General features: G+C 42.8%; 1 protein-coding gene and 1 long non-coding RNA gene across 3 annotated transcripts in view; both read right to left on the bottom strand.

The window, feature by feature from the left end:
* The window catches only part of LOC119186683 (putative cytochrome P450 49a1), an 82,058-nt gene extending 65,893 nt beyond the window's left edge, over window positions 1-16,165 (bottom strand). The window contains exon 1 of one of the 2 annotated variants that reach the window (XM_075872446.1): window positions 15,881-16,165. In XM_075872446.1, the coding sequence (XP_075728561.1) occupies window positions 15,881-16,073 (193 nt within the window). In that variant the 5' untranslated portion in view covers window positions 16,074-16,165. The remainder of the gene's footprint in view (window positions 1-15,880) is intronic. The other variant, XM_075872447.1, reaches the window with a different exon arrangement.
* Window positions 7,256-13,130, bottom strand: LOC142769308 (uncharacterized). Its single transcript, XR_012885764.1, has 3 exons — window positions 12,859-13,130; window positions 10,715-10,800; window positions 7,256-10,350 (listed from the first exon to the last, which is right to left on the bottom strand). It is a non-coding gene; the product is annotated as an uncharacterized LOC142769308 (long non-coding RNA).
* Window positions 16,166-21,887: the final 5,722 nt, after the last annotated feature.

Below are 21,887 nucleotides of genomic sequence, written 5' to 3' on the forward strand. Positions count from 1 at the left end.
TCAGGAAAAACGTCCTCATGGATACGCCCAACACGCCACAATTCAGAAGACGCACTTTTTTTATGAAGACATGGAGTAGTACATTTTTGATTTCGATAACCTTTGCCTTCGAAATTAAGCGTAGGCAGATGGTTACGAATACGCCTGTTTTTCGTCAACCTGTACGTGTATCTGCAGAAGAGCATCGAATAAGCGCAGCTGGCGCAGATCTCACTTCTGACGCTGACGCAACAGTTGCGGCACCCGCTTCATTATCATGAATGTGTTTCAAGTATTTCTCCGGTGCATTCCACTCGTATTGCATAGGCGAAACTTCCGTTTTATACTTTGATAATGAGTGGAAATTTTTGCAGGTGTCGTAATCAGGTAGCTCCTGACCATGTAATATATTTTACTTGCACATTTCTGTTAGCCTCCATATATATTGAATGTCAAAAAATAAATGCAGTTTAAAGTACGCGTCTGTCCGTGTCTGCCTTACTGTGTTCCAGGGCCATTTGGTACCTGTTCTTATCCCCAATTCACGCCCATGAAGGGACGACACAAGATTTAATCATCAATCTCTGCGAGAAGGACCTACGTGTCATTGCTGTGTTTATCTTCTTGACATAAGCACAATGCGCACAATCCTCATCATATTGACAACACTATCCCCCCGAAGTGCATTGCAAGTTCTACATGCATTGCAGCCAGTCTTTTCAAGCCCCTTTCAGCATCATGGATTGCAGTGTGCTTCCTATAAAGCGATCGAAGTAGACCCGTACTCTGTGACAGTTCACAGTTTTATGACCATTTTAGCCATGAGCGCTACGCATTGGTAAGAGTGATAGCGTAGTACTTGTCCTGTCTTTCTATCTTTACTTCTCTGTTATTTTTCTCCCCTTTCCCCTTGTATCTTGTACGGTAGGCAATGGGGTTCAACCTGCTTAATCTTCCGGACTTTCTTTTGGTTTTCTCTCTCTATCTTTCTCTCATTGATATCATTTTGAACCTATGCAGCCATGCTTTTTTACGCATATGGGGTCTCACCAGCCAATCGTATAGACTCGCGTGAGCTAATGTTGGCGCGCGAGAAACAGGGCGCCGCAAACTCATGAAGCGGAAGCCAAGCATCGGTGCAGAACTGAGCTCTGTGAGCTGCGGGCTTACGTAGCTTGGACAATTAGCAAGCGAAAAGCCAATGGTTCCTAAACGCGACGCTTTGAAGCCGAGACAATAATGAAGCGACGTAGTAAACGTGCAGTGGAGTTTTTCAGTGGGGGGGGGGGGAAGGGGGGTGGGCTTCTTCACCGCACATCCTAGCGGATAAAAGGAGAAATATAGAGACTTGCCCGAACACTAAGGAATGGGATGGGCGACGTAGCCTAGTGGTCCCCACACTCACTTTAAGACAGGAGACACCTGGGTTCAAATCCCACTTGATAAGATGCGAGACCGCCTCTGCTTAGCAACAACGTGCATTGGGTTTGACTTTTTCGCGCGCATTAGTGCTGAGGGAGAAGATTTTTTGGATGAGGACTTCTGGCGTTTAACTTCCACAATAATTGGTCTTTCAGAACACCATCTGTGAACAGGACATGAATATAAGCTTTGTTTTAACAATTCGTGTCAGTGCAGGCAATACCATTTGTATTCCAAGAAATAGAAAAGAATTTACGCTATGGGCGTTTCATATAGCTTTACATAAAATTTTTGTAGTTCGTACCAGTGTTGGTATTCGCACTGACGCAAATTTGCTTTCAGTGCTCAATTTTGTCAGGGCTGCCTTCAGGAGCTTGTTTTTCTTCACGAAGAAACATAAGCCCTTAAGCGTCGTTCTTGTTTTCGTTAAAGGCGATGATCTCGTTCTGGTAGTTTTGAAACGTTAATTCAGTGTGCCAGATAATACACGCTAGCTGCCAACACGTTAAAACTGTTACATACACAATGACGCCAGTAGGCTCAAAAAGGGGGTTCCACAATCATTGCCATGGTTTTAACGGCGGTAGCTTACATTCCTCGGGTTAAAAGCACATATATACAGGACCAGTCAGCCGCAAAGGCCGGCGGGGGTCCTGGACTAAGGAACCCTTCCATATTCGTCCTTATTCCGTGTGAGTACAATAAAGTTCCTACTACTACTGCTACTACTCCATCAAGTAAATGGGTGGATGACCGTTGCTCTAGCTCAGTTGGTAAAGCCTGGGACAAGTTATTTGAAGGTGGCAGGTTTGGTCCATGCTAATGGCAACTTCTCTTTTAGTCCGCACTAATTGGGCACTGAGACTATTTTTCACAGGTTTTTTTTTTTACAATGTCATACGAATCTGCCTTAAAGAAACACGACTCGGAGCGATTGTGAGGCATCACATTGAATGGTAACATGTTTTTGTAAGGACGATAGTCACTTTTGGTATAATTCGACACAGAAATCATCGTCTGTCTATCTTACTGTTGGTGCGTGTGTTCAATAATTCAACCCCCCGTGACAGCTTAAGCCCTCGCTCTAGACCCACGCATCTTTATGTTGTGGCGGCGTTCATGCCTGTGAACATTGCCAATTAAAACGAAGTAGGACGCATAATTGAGGTGCAGCGTTAATACTTTAGTACCAGGTAATACGTAATTCTGAAAACCGCAGTGTTTATTACACTGCGCTGACATTGCGATGCTATGAATGAAAAAGCGGGTATTTTCTACGCTTTGCCTCCACACAGAAGACTATTTTATTTAACCTTCCTTTGCAGCAACTTACGCAGATACACGGCCACTTTGTTTTCATACTAAACTAGATTATACTGCAGCGCACTTACCGACATTGGAACTGGATAGACTTCATGCTACGCTACAAAATCTGCTCACTTCCTGCAGCAGTCTAGCTAGTTGTGATGAAGCCAGGCACCCAAACTTTCAAATTGATCACTTGTGCATCATCAACGGAGGAACAGTGAATAGCGGTCACGGAAACGCATGACATCTCGCGCCAGCACGCGACGAAGACCTGATATCGTGCTCTGATGTAAATACAGTAGAAATCGAAACTTAGGTAACAAACAAAAGACTGCAATTACATGTAAGAGTCCACTCCTGCTTGACAACACATTTTCTATGCTCTTCAAGGCTACCCCATTCATTTCACTTGGAAGAAAAAAAACAGCTGCAAATTTATGTCAGTACCCCTCTCATTTGAATACGCTTATACCGAAGTAAATGCAAAACCTCCCCTTGTACTCCTTCTCGCTAGATTGTCTTATTTTGTAACCAATGTTGAGTCAAAGAAAAAAAAAGCGATCACTTAGAGTGCCGTTCTGCTATAAAAGAGCTGTCTCACACAATAATTTAGGCTTTCTCAGATAAAATGTTTTTTTGTACAATTTTTATATCAAAAAGGAAAACTTGGGCTATCTTCCTGAGGGGAACCATAATGTGATCCGAAGCAGTAGTGGTGAGCATGGCGTTGACCCGGTTTAAACGGGCGTCGACGCGGTGCTAGAAAAACGGTCTGAAGCGAAACTACACTTATTGCGTTTGCTCGAGTAAACGACGTCGTCCTTCGTAAGCGCGCTCGGCTTCGCTAACCCTCGCAATGCCGGCGACGGACGGGTTAGGTATATACGGATCAGCGGCAAATTATTAAGAACTTATTTCATCAGCAAGATCGGCACTGTACTTTGCTTAGAAAATGTCATGCGCACGCAAATGCGGTCTTCAACATCGCTTCTCATTTCTCTAAGGAATTCAGTTGCCCGCCTGAAACTTAGCTTATACTTTCAGAACACTATTTTATATATGTATATATATATATATATATATAAGAAACAGTCGACAGGCGTCACACACGCGCGATAGAGCACGATTGATCAACACTAGCTCGACGATGTTGCACAGCGACGAACGCAGTGATTTACGTGGGTAAATATGCATGCATTGCCACAGACGCAGCTGAACGCACTGCGGTAAATTATTGCCGCCACATGAGACTATCGGCGCGAAAATCTCTGCAAGCATCCGTTAGCGAGCTTCACAAGGCAGAGAGTGCCGTGGTGCATAGCGCATATGCTACGTCAGCCCCTCCCCCACTTTACACCCCCTTACCCTTAACTTTTATCACTTTTTAGTATGCTATCTTTGATTGACATCCCCTACGAGCATCTATCAAAGAGTCACGGAGCCGTAGAGCACCTGTTTGTATGGTAGATCATTGCACTCGTATTTTCGCTGACCACATGTTCTCGTATGCTGTTCCATGGGTTTTCGGAACACCAAACAATATTGCAACGCCGCTGTGGATAGCAAAAGCAAAGAGTGTGACATTCTAAAAAAAGATATGTCATTGAACTCAGACGTATAGCGTTCGAGTGAAACAAACTGACAACATTAAATCCACGCTATTGATACGGACCACAAGACATCAGAAAGAGTAGTAGTGCAGTGACAGGGAGAAAAAGAGAAAAAAAATCACGGCATATCTACGGGGTGACTAATGATGAGTGGGGCGAAATGACGTCTGCCTCTCTGCCTGCCTGCCTGTCTGTCTGTCTGTCTGTCTGTCTGTCTGTCTGTCTGTCTGTCTGTCTGTCTGTCCATCCAGTGACGAGCACGGGCCGCCGCGGCTAGTAAAATACAGCCGGTTACGCCTGACGTAGGTCAAGTTTAAACTAAGAGGAGCTTCGTTCCTAAAGAAATCATTCATTTATTTATCTGGTGGGCGACTATCTTAGCCCCGCGAGAGGAGGACCATCGTGATGCGGTCACATATCACCACGCCGTGACGTCCTCTTCTCAGTGAGCAGCCATCGCTTCTCTCACCTTCTTTTGGCACTCGCACCTGCCCCTGTCAGAATACTGAAGTAGAATTCTTTACCACCATGCGTACTGCAGCATGAGTTCATTTCATTTTGGGGACAAAGCTCTTTAAGATCAAGGCATGTCCGTTGGCTGTAGCGTGTGCCGTAGCCGCCGCCAACGATGATGCTGATGACAATGAAGAGGAAGCGCGTTCCAGACCACACATCCTCTTTCAACCATCCTGGCACAGCACACGCGAGGTATCCACCGTGCGTCATGACGATGACACTCGTGACGACGAAGATCATTATGATAACTAGCACGGACGGCAAATGTCTTGTGCAGCAGATGACGTCTCGATATCTCTTACGATGCATTTCGTATAACTGCAAGCAACCATAAACTACCAGAGGAATGGGCACAGATCTCGTCTCTGCCTTCCTAAGGCTATAGGTGATAATTTCGATACCACAAAGCCGTAATAATAAAAAAAATCGCAACTCAACACAACACACCAGTTATGACCAATAAAAATATTCTATATAACTGTAGACCGCTTGGTATTCATTCACATGCGTCAGTGCGCAATTTCACGGGTTAGTTATACTGTAATACCAGACAATTCCACTGCTTCGCACACTCGTCATGACTCACTGGGAAAATAAGCCGACGTTTGTTTTCTTTTCTCTTGTGCTATAACTGCGAAAGACAACGATCACGTGGCGTACATCACAACAAAACTGGCTGTTGTCTGATTACAACAGCTTACGCCACAATGACGTAATCATATAATGAGGCCAAGCTTAGGCTCTCTTAGTTTATAAAATGCCGTCGGCAAGTTTATGCCTATCACCAATGATGATAATCAACGTGCAACTAGATACATTTACTGCCACTGCTGGAATGAGGCCAGCATATCCTCGCTGAAGGTTGACGATAATATGGTGAATTTCTGACCTATATCGTTACACTTGAGCTTTACAACAACTCTTTTACAGCATGCCTAATTATGGACCCTATGGTCGCAATTTCGTTCACGCATTCCTCGAAGGTCCACTCTCCGGCAGCACGTCGTGCACCCACTTACGTATGGGGCTCATATATTTGCCTTGATGAACTTACATATAACAAAACGGCTGACGTCTTGGCCAGTCCTAGGCATCCGTATTCCGAGAACATGTCACCACGAAGTTAGCTAGTCAACTATAAATCACGTGTAATATATTGTCAAATTCTTCAATGTTTTTGTTACTTTTATATACGAATACTTTATGCCAACGAGCGACCTTGTCTAATAGAATCTTAATTTCAATGCCACCGAATGCATTAACGGCCTATATTATTACGTTCTGCATGTTATATCTTGTCTGTGCACTGTCAAGTGGAAGAAACGAAGTTCTTCTAGATACCATAATTAATTCTTTGAACAGGTGGCCAGTAAAAGAGGGAGGGATTGTGGGATGCACCGTCTGCTGCCGGCTTCCGGTTCGAGGACAGTAGACTACGGCAAACCGCTCTCCGAAAGCCTCAGATTATTCGAGATTCGCGCGTGCGGTCACCCGTTTATCTTCGTCCTGCTAAATTATGGTCGGTTGTTAAGCCGTTGGCTGCTCGAACTCGAGCGTAAAAGGCAAACGCATGAATCTATTCCCATAGAACGAAGGAACAAAATTGAGTTGGGCCGTGGCTTTGAAGAAAGTGACAATGACAGGTAGCCTTTGGGTACCGAACGTTGGAGCCAAAGTGTGTGAATTCCATTACCACAGATACCTGTGTATTCTGAACTAATAAAAAGCTTACGCACGAGTTCGCTGCAAATATTATATAAACAAATAAATTGTCGTGCAGGCGCACCTAGCAAATACATTAACGGTATGCGTGGACGAAATCTAGGTGCACAGTAAAAATTTTTACACCCAGAAGGGTGTAAATGAGCTTGTCCCGTGGACAACACCCTAAGGGTGTTAATTCAGCACCTTCCAAAAAGGGTGCTTTACCATGCACCCTTAGAATAGGGTGTACATGTAAAAAAACTGTAGGGTGTTAAAAAAACACCCTTAAGGAAGGGTGCCTTCGATGTCCATCACTTTTTTAGCACCCTCTGAGGAGGGTGCGAGAAGGGTGCACAAGGGTGTTGAGTGCCCATGGCAGGGGTGGCGAATACTGCCACCTAGATATCAGCATGCACTGATTAAACACTACTTGAAGAAAGTGGTCCTGATTATCGATGGTGCACCACCTGTCGAGCTCCATTCATTGCGTGTGGGCAAAAATATAAACGCGTACAATCGTGTATGAACTTGTGCTGGATCTATATATACTTCAGTGTATATGCATAATGTGCGTTACAGAAAATGAAGCCTTGCTGCCCTTGCATATTGCGTTTATTTAATAGGCAATTAAAACATAAACTTTTCTTCTGCCACACAACTTTTTCACCAGATATACGTTCATGTATACGTACACTACACATGCAACACCTCAAATGTTTATTATATTTTTTCAGTTTCACTTTATTGACAATTCTTTGCAACATACAATTACACTGGTTTCAGTTTAGTATACTGCTTCAAGTACATAGAGACTACAAATGAAATACACACTAATATATCCCTATAATTCTTTCAAGTATCTACAATCCCAGTGGTTTCCAGTTTAATACTCCTTCGTGTACACAATCGGTTCATAGGAATGAAATACAGGCAAATATATACTTATGATTCTTTCAAATATATACAATCACCATGATTTCACTATATACGCCTTCATGTACACAATCGTTCCCAAGAAGTGATGCACACAAAAATATATATGGATAGTGTTTTCAAATGTATACAATCACAGTGGTTTAAGCTTTGTATTCCTGGATGTATAACAATTGGTTATGAGAAATGATGTACATGCAAACATATACAGGTTTTCGCACCTATAACTTTAGCGAATACTTAAGAAACCAATACAATGATAAGAAACACAATATGCTAAAAACGAACACAAAACTGAGTCAGGACACACAAAAAACAAAAGAGGTAAAGCATAATTATGGCTAATGACACAGCTGGGTCACTTTATGCCAAATGTCCCAGCCATTTTGGCAACCATCTCAAATGTATTCGAAAAACTCGTGCTGCATTGAACTTCTGGAATATTTAGGAGAGGAAAAATATTTGGTCACGTGGCTGCCTTCTGAACTTTCTGGAATGCCGTCTAGGTGTTGTATGTGAAAAATTTTATTTTAAAAGCACCGCTCCTTCTTTCCATACGAAACTTGGTCTACTTGTTACGTAACAAGAGCTTAATTTGGGAGAGTTGGTTCATCGTGGTTGTGTGCTAGTCACAGCGCGACAACTTTAGGAAGAGACAGAAAGGACAGGAAAGAGCACAGACTGTCAACTGAATTTAATGAATGAGCTACGAGCGCTTTTATACGGAGTACAAGAACCGTGTTCATGCGCGACGACACGTGTGAGCACTACAAAATAATTTTAACTGTGAAAAGAATACTCCCTCTCGGAAAGGATAAGTGAACGCGTAGTGATGCACTGATCATTGGTTTACCTGATCAAAAATATTTCTACAAACGTTAAATTGGCATTAAGTAAACCTATTCTCGTGACGAAGGGGGCAAGATTGACTATTCCTGTTGCTGTTTAGTACACACACTTTTGAAAGCTTGCAAGGGGTGGAAAACAACACGCTAATATCATATCTGCTGGCTATTTTTCTAGTTGTGAGACACGTGATGTGGTATAACATGCAAAGGTTTTGGTCATTGTTTTTTGTTGGTCCTGTCTTCTTTAACTTTACTTTCTGCAGGAGGGTTTTGCAAACGGGTGTGAAGATTCTGTTGGGATACCCAGCATCTTTTAGTCTTTTAATCTGGTTTTTAAGCCTGACCTCACCCTTGTGCTAACATGACTTCTGAAGGGTGGCCTGAATACATGTGGTATCAATTCCTCTTTCTATTAATTTTGAATGCCCACTATCAAAAGGCAGAACATTCTTAGCACTCCTGGGCTGATAGCACCAGCCAATACCCCAACAGCATCATCACACTTGTTTGCGAAACCATCCTGCAGAAAGTAAAGTTAAAGGAAACAGGACCAAAAGAAACAGAGAATGACCAATCACCTTTGCATGTCACATGGTACTACGTACATAAGGTGTCTCATAATTTTAGGAAAAGAGCCAGCAGATATGACATTGTTGTTTTCCACCCCTTGCAAGCTTTCAAAAGTGCATGTACTTACAGCAACAGGAATAGTCAATCTTGCACCATTCGTCACTAGAATAGGTTTACTGAATGCCAATCTAATGTGTATGAGATACCGCTAACACGTGGAAAAGTAAACATAGGACAAACTGGGCAATGCTTCAATGATCAAGCAAGACAGCATGCTTCAAATGTTAAGAAGGGCTATAGTAGTCTCATGGCCAGACACCGTAAAGAATGTAAGTGTAGTCCTAGGTTTCATAAAACACGGTTTTTGAAAAAAAAGCTAGCAGAAAAATGAGAGATTTTAGAACTCTTTATCAGGAAGGCCAAGGATCAATGCATCAGTACACCTTCATTTATCTTTTCCGAAAAAGAGTATTCTTTTCTCGGTTAAAATGATTTTGTCATGGTCACACATGTGTTGTTGCAGATGAGCCCTGGTCTTGTGCTCAGTATAAAAACGCTTGTAGCACCTTCAATAAAATTCAGTTGACAGCGCTCTTTCCTGTCCTTTTTGCGATAAGATTTTTATTACAGAAAAGAATTTCATTTTCTTACAGTTTAGGTATAATGATGAGTTTTCATTGTATCACAACATGGAGCAAATTGCATCTCCATACGTACAAAATTCACGATTTTGTGAAATTCGTGATATTTTCTCGTATATTTCAGCAGCTTGAGAGGTATAAAGATATTTTTTTCCTCAGAATTTACCTTCTGTGGAGTAAGTATTCACTGCTCAGATATTCATAAAAAGTGCAATATTGCAATAAAAAATGCAAACATAACACATTTTGGCTTTATTCTTGGAAGCGAATGTGGAAAAAAAATTGCACTATTATTATTGAGCTATTATTATTGAACAAAACTTTTTTTCTCGCTGAAGTATTCTAGCAGTTCACTGTTTTCAACGCAGTAAGTCAGCACATTTTTTTTTTTCAAATACAATTCAGATGGTCGCCAAAGTGGCTGGGACGTTTGGCATGGAATGGTCCAGCTATATTTAAGCAAAATAACTTACACAAATAACAATATTTGTTCATCTACCATGACCACACTAGAAGAAGTTGTTCAGGCATTGTGACACTAAAATTTTCAGCGTCGTACTGCCTGAACAACTTCTTTGATAAACTCCAAACTCACGCCGAGAAAAAGCCGCTCAATCACGGTGGTTGTTAAAGGCCTTGCGGCCGTAGACAATGTTGAAAATAAAAAAAAATCAACTCATCAGTGCTGTCACTCCTTCCTTCTTCGTCATTACTGACACGGAAGATTTTTCGGTTATCCATGTGGAGGTTCAGGAAGTAGGCTTGCTCTAGGCTGGGTCCAGGGTAGACTACGCAGGACGTCAGCGGCACCCTCTCATCCTGTAATAAGAGCAAATATGACTTCTCATAAAAAAATTTTCGTGCTGTTCTGGCAGCACCATATATAAAGAATGTGTAGTGTGTATCCTTCGAAATGGCGTGTAATTGACATTACACTGAACTCGAAGCATACAACCTATACATTCCAATAATTTCGTATGATAAAGATAAGAGTTTTCCAGCATACAGCGAATTCCCGAAATCAGGTGAAGTGTCAGACTACAGCTCAAAAATGGCACTTACGAAAGCCTGAACTCACTTAAGAATCAAATTCCTTCTAGGGTAGTGAGCCAGTGTGAAAAACAATTCTTAAAGTACAACGTTTAGAACATGTAGCATTAAGCAAAACGCACAAGAAACTTACCTCTTCATGTACAAACAGTGAAGACATCTCTGCTTTCTCTTTTACATGAGAACAAATGATCTTGGGCGTGGCACTAGCGAAGAGGTCTGCAAAAAAAAAAGCAAAAGATTTACTTACTTAAATCACGCCTCTAACAATCTGAGGAATTTTTACAAGTCACCAATCAGTGCAATTCTGACTGCCTCTATAAGGGCATCAAAAATGAACAATTTTCTCGTTCTTTCTACTCTCACAAGAAGCTCCATCAATGGAATCTAATCCAAATTTGACGCTGTGCTTCCTATTTGCCTGCTTTCTAGACGTAGGGCTGCGAACATGTGTTTTGTGCACCTAATCTAGCACAGAAATTCGTCATCTATAATTCAATCATCTTAATTCATTGTAATTTGATAAAAGATGTGATAGCTCGTCCAGTTTTTAAAGAGTTGCGGGCCTGCAATAGGCACTGCCTTGCACGTATGAAAGTACTTCTTTAAAAAAAAAATTTAAAGCTTACTTTCAGAAAAAGCATCTGGCATATTTCGACAACCAAGCCCATCCTCTGATGGCAATCAGGGGCACGCTATTAGCGATTATTGACTACGAGATTTACAAACGTAACCCGTGCCTAAATACTCAGTTAAACACAATCACGCAAGTAAGAGCGCTCGAACGACACCAACGCGCGCGGACGCCGACTACGTTGCAGCAGCCATGACTTATGCTAGAGCAACCGCACATAGCTCCAACAGTCACGTATACTCTCTCGATTCTGTTATAACGCCGAATATTATCGCAGATGAAAGCGAAGCACGAAAACAGCAAACAGAAACGAGGGAAAACAACGCACGGCGATGGCCACAACAACGCGCCTTTGGAAGTTTATTCAAGTTTATTCAAAATACCTTACAGGCCCACTGAAGGGCATTGAGTAAGGGGGGCATCAGTATACAAACAAAATAACAATAAAGGAGAAAAGCAGACGAAAAAATATATACATATATAAAAGATTACAAAAATCAAAAATCAAGGTGCAACAGCGTTATACAATGCTAGAGTGCAACGAATTCAGGTTGTCACGAAAGATTTCACGGTTACAAATGGATACAACATGATCGGGAAGACCGTTCCAATATGCAATGGCTCGAGGTAGTGATGATAAGTTAAATGCCTGCGTGTGACCATGAATGCGCATAAAACTACGGGCATTGTGAATGCGCTGGGAAGTGCGCGCAGGAGAATAAAGTGGCAAACAGTGAATTTCGTTACTATAAATGTACCTATGAAACAGACATAAAAGAGCAATGTTGCGGCGTATTTCTAGTGACTGAAATGCAAGGTCTTGTTTTATTAGGGTAATACTTGAATGATAGTCGTAGTTTCCGGAGATGAATCTCGCTGCCCTATTCTGGACGGCTTCCAACATACGTACCAAGTAATCTTGATATGGTGACCATGTGGATGATGCATACTCTAGCTGTGGGCGAACATAAGTAATATATGATAATGCGCGTACGTTAGAACAACTTCTTTGGGCTGATAGCACCAGCCCAAAGAAGTTTGGGCTGGTGCTATCAGCACCAGCCCAAACTTCCCACCACCACCAGCCCAACAGGGAAAGTCTGCTAGATCTTTCCCTGTTGCTGGTGGCACTTGTCCTAAATAGCTTAAAAGACCGAGGCGCACGTGCTGGGAGCATCGCGGCATATCAGCACCTCCAACTATACCGTCTTTAAGCAAAAAAAAAAGCCATTTCGTACAGTGCGCCTCTGTACATAATTTTTGCTTTTTCTTTCTTTTTTTGCGCTTACACCTACAGAAGCACGTTGCACATTTGAGTGTTAATAGAAATGTTATTACGGTGTAGCCCAAAACACATCTTAAAACAATATCAATCACTTTGCGCAGTGTAGAGACAATGTGCGATCAGCAACTAATCCCGCCCTTGTTAAGTGATCACATCACTCACTGTATGAGTGATGCAGGCACTTACACAACATCGCGCATAGCAGTGTGAACTCGTTAAGTCCCACGTTTAATCGGGCATCTGCAACAGGCCCGCGAACGCATGCTGTTGTAAATGGCTGGCAGCCTACTTCGGCAGAGCTGCTGCAGGCGCCCACCTAGCGCTGTATGATTACTACCTACGAAAACAGTACACTCACCGTTAACAGGCCCACGTTGTCCGTGTCCGCCACTCCATGAATATCCCTTAATTCGAGCGTCACTTCGAACACGGTGTCATGCGTGACCACCATTGAATATGCGCCTGTTCGCTAGAACACACACAGCGACCAAGACCCCCGACCAACGCAACGCATTTGAAAGACTGATGAGACAGAGAGGGCAACACTGAGAGAGAGAAGGAGGAGGCACTGGCGGCGGCGTGGCGGCGCCGCAGCTGTCGACGCAGGTGTTCGGTGACGCAACTCTTCGCTTATCTACGCCGCCGTTGTGGGAGCAACGCTGGCCGGGTTGAGCGGGGGGGGGGAGGAGCGGGAAACCCGCCAGGACGGCGCCGAAAGGCAAACGCTATGGCGCATACGGCGGACGGCCGTTCAACGCGGAATGACTCCTTGTAAACGGCCACTCTCCTTCCAGCCAGTCGCACAGCGACGCAGGTTAATTACCAGCCTCGGGTTCTTTGAGTATTTTGACGGAATGCGATTGCAGTGGGCGAAAAATAGTGAAGCAAAACTTGCGCAAAACAAAGTGCACCATGGAATGGCCAGAAACAATAATTATTTCGTCCTCGGTGGCATTAGCGGGAGAGCATCGCTACACCTTTTTCCAGAGAAATTTCTTTTTGCATTGTCTGTGTCAGGCGATTCCGCGTATGGTGCCGCAAACACTGAATGCGTAGTCGAAGCTGGAACAAATTAATCCACAGTAGCGGATGTTTAGAAGGCTTGTCATGCACCACGAAACGTGCCGAGGTTGTTATAACAAACTTTTTGCTGACCACATGATCAGCACATAATTCCATATGGTTGCCCAATGAGCTAGCTAAGCACCTGTAGCAAAGGCAGTGCACGTTCTTGTTAAACGTTGTTAATATAAACGATGGTTGTGCATAAGTGCAGTGACAGCTTTCCGTGTGAATTGGTCATAACCCACGTTTTCGAGCGTAGAAGCGCCTCAACGGAGCTAATCAGTTACCACAGCAAGTTCGTAAGCAATGATGAGGTACGAAAATGTGCAGCTGTTTTCCATGTACTGAATAGTTAGTGTACAGTGCCTTGACCACCGCCATTTCTTAAGCCACCTCCCATATAGACTCCCAGTCTGAACAGGTGTGGGACCTTAAACACTAAGAAGCAGTGCCCCCCCCCCCGCACACACACACGAAATTTGAGGGCGCAGGGGCTGATGCACACGGATACTTATTCACAGGCGCACACACATACACGTATACACACAAGCGGCCACACACACGCGCGACCGTAAACGCACGCAAGCATGGGCGTACACATGTGCACAGGCACGCTTAACACAAGCACGGACTCGCACAATCGCGCTTACACGCACACATGCATGGGTGTACACACAATCGCGCTTACACGCACACACACCCATACTCGAGCGAACATTATTTGTGTGTATATAATCCACAGCAAACATGCAGCTTATAACCAACGCTAAGGAAAGCTTTCGTAACATGGATTGCAGTTAATTGCCATTATAGATGAAACGCGATTTGCTTCTGCTGACATTCTGCTGTATTCGGAGAGCACCTTCACACATTCTAAGTCAATTAGGCCGTCATTTAACGCAAGGTCCACATATTTGTGCAGTAGCTGCGCTGCTCGGCCGCCAATCCGAAGGTCGCGGGTTCGATGCCGGCCGTGGCAGTCGAATTAAGGCGGAGGCGAAAACGAAGAAGCCTTTGCACTGTGCGATATGAGCGCTCAATAAAGAACACCAAATGGTGAAAATCTCTGCAGCTTTCCACTACGACGGCCCTCATAATCTTATCGAGGTTTTTGAGACGTAAAATCCCAAATATTATAATTATGTGTTCTTCTTATGCTGCATATTCCATCTGATGAATCGGCACCTACACCCTTCTCAGGCACAAAAGCACCCTTAGAGCCTATTTTAGGGTGCTATCGAGGCAAGCACCCAAACAAAGGGGTGCTTTTTTTTTCAATCGACCATTTATGGGTGTTAAAGGGTGTTGCAAAGGGTACTTTCTCGTAAAAGCACCCTTTTTACACCCTTTTGGGTGCAACAATTTTTACCGTGCGCCATATATGAGATGAGCGCCGGCCTTAGCACCCATATATGACGAGAAACGCGAAAGCTTCACTCAACATTAAGTTTACACGAAGCGCTGGACGAGTCCGTTCGCGATTATCTTGGCCAAACTGTGCGCCGGGACGGCACACAAAGAAATACGTGCGTTAAACAAGCGCAGGGTTTCGATTCTTCGGCGCCGTCTATGTCTGACTGTACGTTTATTTGCCACCGTGCCGTGCAGCTTGACCAAGATCAGAGTTCAAATAAGCATCCGACTTCAACTAAGAAAAACATCCTATAGCGCGCTGAAGGCTTGAAAAAAATATATATACCTGAAAGTGCTGAATAAATGCTGCGCTTCATGCCGATTGACCGACGATGTTGGCCGAAGCAGCGATCCCGAGAACTCTTGCCACACTGCTACAGTCATCCCCATTCTCTCAGATCTTAAAAAATGGTGATTTTTTATCTGAAGTAACGTATCATACATTGAAAACTGTGTTCTGTATTTACTGATCTGCTAGCCAAACTTACAGTACCTCCGAGCAGCATAAAAGCATTGCAGATCATTTTGGTGCAATAAAAAAGTTTCATGGCTTTCGTACCTTGGCATCGATGCTGTCACGGTTAGCAGAAAAAAACAACAACTTCTAAAGCATTGACATTGCACGGAGAGGTGATTCATCTAACGGAGCGGTACAAAAATGCTTGCGTGCCGCGGCTAATTCGCGTGGCGCGTCGAACCAGAAGCAGTCGTATCCCATTGTTCTGTGCGATTGCCTATTTTACCGGTCACCTATTGTGTTAGCAAAAAAAAGGATATCGAGATACTGTTAAATATTGAATTAATGGCTACAAAAGCAGGTTTTAGATTGTCTCTGAGAGCAATTTTGGTTATTGCGAAGGACAGTAAGAGCATTACTAAAATACGGAAACGACTATGCTCACCAACAATTGGAAAATATATCCAGGAACTTCCCACGATTGGCAGAGACAGAATTCTGGGAACTTCGCTGAAAGGCTTGGCGAACGTTGGCCCATCACAATATCTTGATGAGCTGAGGCTAAAACACTGTTTACAAGATTGCAAAGCAGTTCGTATTCCCTGCTTCGTCGGCCTACATGCAGCCGAGAGCAACATCCTGACGTGCCGTTCACGTCTGCTCAGTGTGTTCACAAGCACCGCCGCATTTAGGCAGAGTGACAGACAGGTGTGGGTTACCTGACACGATGGATCTGAGTAAGGACGTCAGACTGCTAGCAACACATGAAGCAACATGAGTGCATGAACTCATAGAAATTCCTATGCAAGCTCTTGCTCATTTTTTTTCCAGCTTACATATGAAGCAGACAGCGCCTAACAAAGTTTGATGGAGGCAGTCGCAAAAAGATAGTCAGCGGAGTTTTTAGGTATTTGCCGCAATTGATAACATTTGAAACGCAATATATATTTTCATATTGAAGTTGTACCTCTGAAAGAACTCAGCGATGTGTGACGTCGAAGCAGATAGTTTCATAACAGTGTGTGAGCCCACCCTTCGAAGATAGTAGTTGCATTCCCCAATCGGAGCAGTCGACGCTGGGGAATTCATAAACAGTTCATTGCCTGCATTCCAGGCATCGCGGCACATCTCAGCGGTACAGAGGTCCGCCTTTTGGTTGCATGTTGTCGAGTAGTTTCTTACTACGCTAGCATTCTCATCGACACTCGTATATATATATATATATATATATATATATATATATATATATATATTTATATATATATATATATATATATATATATATATATATATATATATATATATATATTTATATATATATATATATATATATATATATATATATATATATATTTAGATCTAGCAGACAATAATGCCAAGGAAAATGTAGGAGAACATATTAGACCAAATTGTAATGTAAATATGAAGAAAAGTGGGTGAAAAGTTAATTTTCCGGGGGTGCAGGATCCGAACCTGCGACCTTCGAATGACGCAGGTTCAGATCCTGCCCACGGCAAGTTATCTTTTCACCTACTTTTCTTCATATATACATTACAATTTGGTCCAATATTTACCCCTATACTTTCCTTGGCATTATTGTCTGTTAGATCTCATTATTATTGTGTAAAACTCGGCAAAACGAGTCCTTAGCCATACAGTTATTACCTTAATATATATATATATATATATATATATATATATATATATATATATATATATATATATAGATGGGTATGTGTTTGTTTATTTCTTTATTGATTTAATTATTCATTGTACCCTCAAGGCCCAAGGGCAATACAGAGGGGATCGGTGGACGAAAAATTATCCAGAATAGGGGAATCGGATAGTAAATAACACAAGAACATAATACAACAATGGAATAAACCAATAGACTAAAAATAGCAGTACATACAATGAAGTAAATAAATGCTTTGTAATTGCTAATATGTACGTACAAGGTAACATGACAATATATCCTGTTTATACATCTTTACGAATACAATAGCAAGATGTCATGAATTCTAAGTTAAACAATGTTAGCTATAGCATTGTGAAAACGTTTGTTGTCAATGATGGTGACTATGTCATTGGAAAGGTGGTTTCGCTGCCGAGATGTTCTAGGGTAAAAGGAATGGCTGAAGGTATTAGTTTTGTTGCTTGTATTCCGACTTTAAAGCGATTTTCAACACGGTGGGACAAGTAATGTGGCTGTGAAATGAAGTCATTTTGAAGAAATGGATTATAGTATACCTCATGAAACAGAGTTAAGCGAGCTATTTTTCGCCGTGATGCTAGAGACGTAAGACACCAGCATCACGATTAGAAAAAGGCATCAGAAAAAAAATGAATCGAACAGAATCGTTTTGAACAAGCTCTGGAGAGATGAGGTTTTCATTCTGTGGGTCCCACACTGCTGCAGCTTACTTGTGACGTTAGCAGCCAACCATGCTGTTAGCTCTATTTATTAAGTATTCAATATGTATAGAACAAGTTTGGTGCACTGCCAAAGCATAACAGTCCAATTATCATAGCGGAATTGCAATGTTCTCAATATTACCTTCCAAGAAATAAAATTGTGCAGTGTATTGTTCTGGCGGTATTCTGCGTTTCAGTCATTGATTGTAATCTATGTTACAAATAATATGAGGTATGGGGATCGAGAGCAACGAGCACCAGTACCCAGCACCTTCACCAAATTCAGCAAGCGTGTTCTTCGGAAGTCTTTCGGCAAGAGACGGAAGGAAGGCGAGCAAGGCAGCTGCAGCACAAAAAACAGGACGCTGAGCGTGCGACACACGAACATCGTCGTCTTTTCTTTCGCTGGTACGGAGCTGGTGCCAATGTGCACGAAGGTAATCTGTATATGTCGCTCATGGGCACCATGGCATGGCGGAAACATTAATCAGAAGGGAATGGTTTTTCTGCACGTGAGACGCTGTATATATATATATATATATATATATATATATATATATATATAAAAGTAAGGGAGAGAAGTGTAGAAGTGTATACCTAAGGGCTCGTATTTCCGTGTTTTAACACAATATTAATGAGATATAACAGACAGTAATGCCAAGGAATGTACAGAGGAAGTTATTAGAACCAATGGAATGTAAATAAGAAGAAAGAAGAAAGAAAAGTGGATGAAAAAATTACCAGCTGTGAGCACTTTTTTTTCTTCTTTCTTTTTATTTACATTCCATTGGTTCTAATAACATCCCCTGTACATTCCTTGGCATTACTTTCTGTTATATCTCATATATATATATATATATATATATATATATATATATATATATATATATATATATATATATATATATATATATATATATATATATATATATATATATATATATATAGGCAGGCATGGTGGTAGTGGTCGTAGCGTTGCATATAGTCCAGTAGATCCTCCGTGAGCGGTCACAACGTGGTTTATTTCGACGTTTCGGCCTAGAGCCTGGCCTTCATCAGGATTAAAGGTACAGTTTGTTGGTGCTCAGCTTTATACAATCTCAAATCAGAGGGAAAGGAAAGAGGAAACAGGCAGAAAAAAAAGAAAAAAAGAAAAAGAATATAGGGCGGACTCCCCTCGGGCACCCCCCTTCCACTCTTCCTTCCACATCCCCCTTCATCTGTCTGCCCTTTCTCCCCTTCACCTTTCTGATGTCAGTGGTCTTGTGTATGCTTCCTTTCACTAACGCATTCTTCCCGACCATACGGCGCCTCCTGGCACTGGCGGTTCGGTGTAGGGCAAAAAAGAGCTTTGTTAGGAAGTTGTAAGCCTTTAACTACTCGGAGCCCCGTCAACATTTCGTCGTAGAAAGAGGGGCACCACGTATTGCGGCAGAGGCTGGTAAGCGGGCATTTTAGGAAGTTTTAAGCCTTTAACTACTCGGCGCCCCGTCAACTTTTCGTCGTAGAAAGAGGGGTTCCGCGTAGTGCGGCAGAGGCTGGTAAGCGGGCGCAATGCGAATTCCTTGCCCGCTTCTGGATTACGCGTGCAGTGAGGGCCTCTCGGCTGTGCACAGGGTTGCTGTTGGGCATGTCATGCATGACACAATTGATTGGGTAGTAAAATAAAACAGAATACAGACGACAGCTGCACTTAGGAAGAGCAGTTACACTGGGAATTGTTTTGAGTTTTTCAGTGCCCTTCGCAGTTGCAGTGCCGTTGAAAGGCCCGAGGTTGCTGCCGTCACCGATGTTGGCGCATGCGTTGGAGTCAGGACTAAGGAAAGGACGGCTTCTTCGATAAGACAACGGTGACCACGCAGAGGAATCTCGATGCCGTGAAGATCCTGCCAGTTAAGCGATGGGTCTGTCACAACGGATTCATATTCAGCAGCTTCCGTTCCGAAGATGGTCGCCACAACCGGCCCCACAAACACGAATGGTTTGGTGAGCATTTCGCCCAGAGTGCCGCTGCCTGGCCCACTCTGTTTTGATATGGGTAAACCTTTGTTGGGCCGTGTTAACCCGAAGGATATTTCCGTGAAGATCTGGCAGAGTTTTTTTTCGGCTTTTTTACACCACTATCACAGTGCCCTAATCGGCAATTTTCACAACTGTAACATGACAATTGGCTTGCGCAACAATAGCCGGATCAACCAACCTCAAAAATCGATGTTTACCAGGTAAACCTCTGAAATAAATATCTCGAGGCAAGGAAAAGACACATGACAAGGTATTATTCTGTTTAGTGGAATAACAGAAGTAAAATAAAAAAATTAATGGCACCCAATGGCATGCCTTGCCGTAGCCCCAAATCAAACTGAACTTTTCAGAAATGTCACAGTGGTATTTAGTTACTTGTATTACAGTGCATAACGAATGAATGTGACCTGCATTGAAGAAAAGAACAACTCTTGACCTCTATAGGAGATGAAATACACAAGTGGTAAGAGGGATAGGTCGCGAGCAGCACCTTCCCGTCATAGCTTCGCACGGTTCAGATGACTTCTCATACATCACTCGAAACAGACCTCTTTGACTACCGTATATTGCAAGAGCTTTCAGTGCTTCATGGCCTGACACATCTTTTCTTTAGAATGTCACACTCTTTGCTTTTGCTATCTACAGCGGCGTTGCAATATTGTTTGCTATTCCGAAAAGCTATGGAACAGCATACGAGAACATGTGGTCGATGAAAATATGAGTGCAATCATCTACCATACAAACAGCTGCTCTATGGCTTCGTGACTGTTTGATGGATGCTCGTAGGGGATGTCAATCAAAGAAAGCAAAATAAAAACAGATAAAAGTGGAGGGTAAGGGGGTGTAAAGTGGGGGAGGGGACGACGTAGCATATGAGCTATGCACCACGGCACTCTCTGCCTTGCGAAGCTCGCTAACGGATGCCTGCATAAATTTTCGCGCCGATAGTCTCATGTGGCGGCAATAATTTACCGCAGTGCATTCAGCTGCATCTTGTGGCAATGCATACATATTTACCCACGTAAATCATTGCGTTCGTCGCTGTGCAACATCGTCGAGCTAGTGTTGATCAATCGTGCTCTATCGCGCGTGTGTGACGCTCGTCGACAGCTTTTTTTTTATATGCAATAGTGTTTTGAAAGTATAAGCTAAGTTCCAGGCGGGCAACTGAATTCTTTGGAGAAATGAGAAGCGAGGTTGAAGACCGCATTTGCGTGCACATGATATTTTCTAAGCAAAGTACAGTGCTGATCTTGCTGAGGAAATAAGTGCTTAATAATTTGCCGCTGGTGCGATTATGCCTAACCCGTACCTCACTGGCATTGCGAGGGTTAGCGAAGCCAAGCGCGTTTACGAAGGACGACGTCGTTTACTCGAGCAAACGCTATACGCGGTGTTTCGCTTCAGACCATTTTTTCCACCAACGCGTCGACGCCCGTTTCAACCGGTTTCAACGCCGTGCTCACCACTTCTGCTTGGGATCAAATCAAGGTTCCCCTCAGGGAGATGACCCAAGTTTTTCTTTTTCATTCAAGAAAAATGTAGAAAAAAACATTTTATCTGAGAAAGCCTAGAGTAGTGTGTGAGACAGCTATTTTACAGCAGAATCACACTCGAAGGAATCGCATTTTTTTCTTGGACTCAACATTGGTGAGGAAATAAGACAATCTAGCGAGAAAGAGTACAAGGGGAGGTTTCGCATCAACTACGGTATAAGTGTGCTGAAATGAGAGGGGTACTGACATGAAATTTGCTGCCGTTGTTTTTTTCTTCCAAGTAAAATGAATAGCCTAGAAAAGGTATTGCCAACCATGAGTACATCCTTACATGTAACTACAGTCTTTTTTTTTCGGTACCTAAGTTTCAATTTCTATTGTATCTTGACATCACAGCGCGATATCAGGTTCTCGTTGCTTGCTGGCGCAAGATGTCCTGCGTTTCCTTGACCGCTACGCACTATTTCTCCGTTTCTGATGCACTAGCAGTCAATTTGGAAGTTTGGGTGCCTGGCTTCA

Source organism: Rhipicephalus microplus, chromosome 8, assembly GCF_043290135.1.
Source record: "Rhipicephalus microplus isolate Deutch F79 chromosome 8, USDA_Rmic, whole genome shotgun sequence".
Taxonomy (NCBI): Eukaryota; Metazoa; Arthropoda; class Arachnida; order Ixodida; family Ixodidae; genus Rhipicephalus; species Rhipicephalus microplus.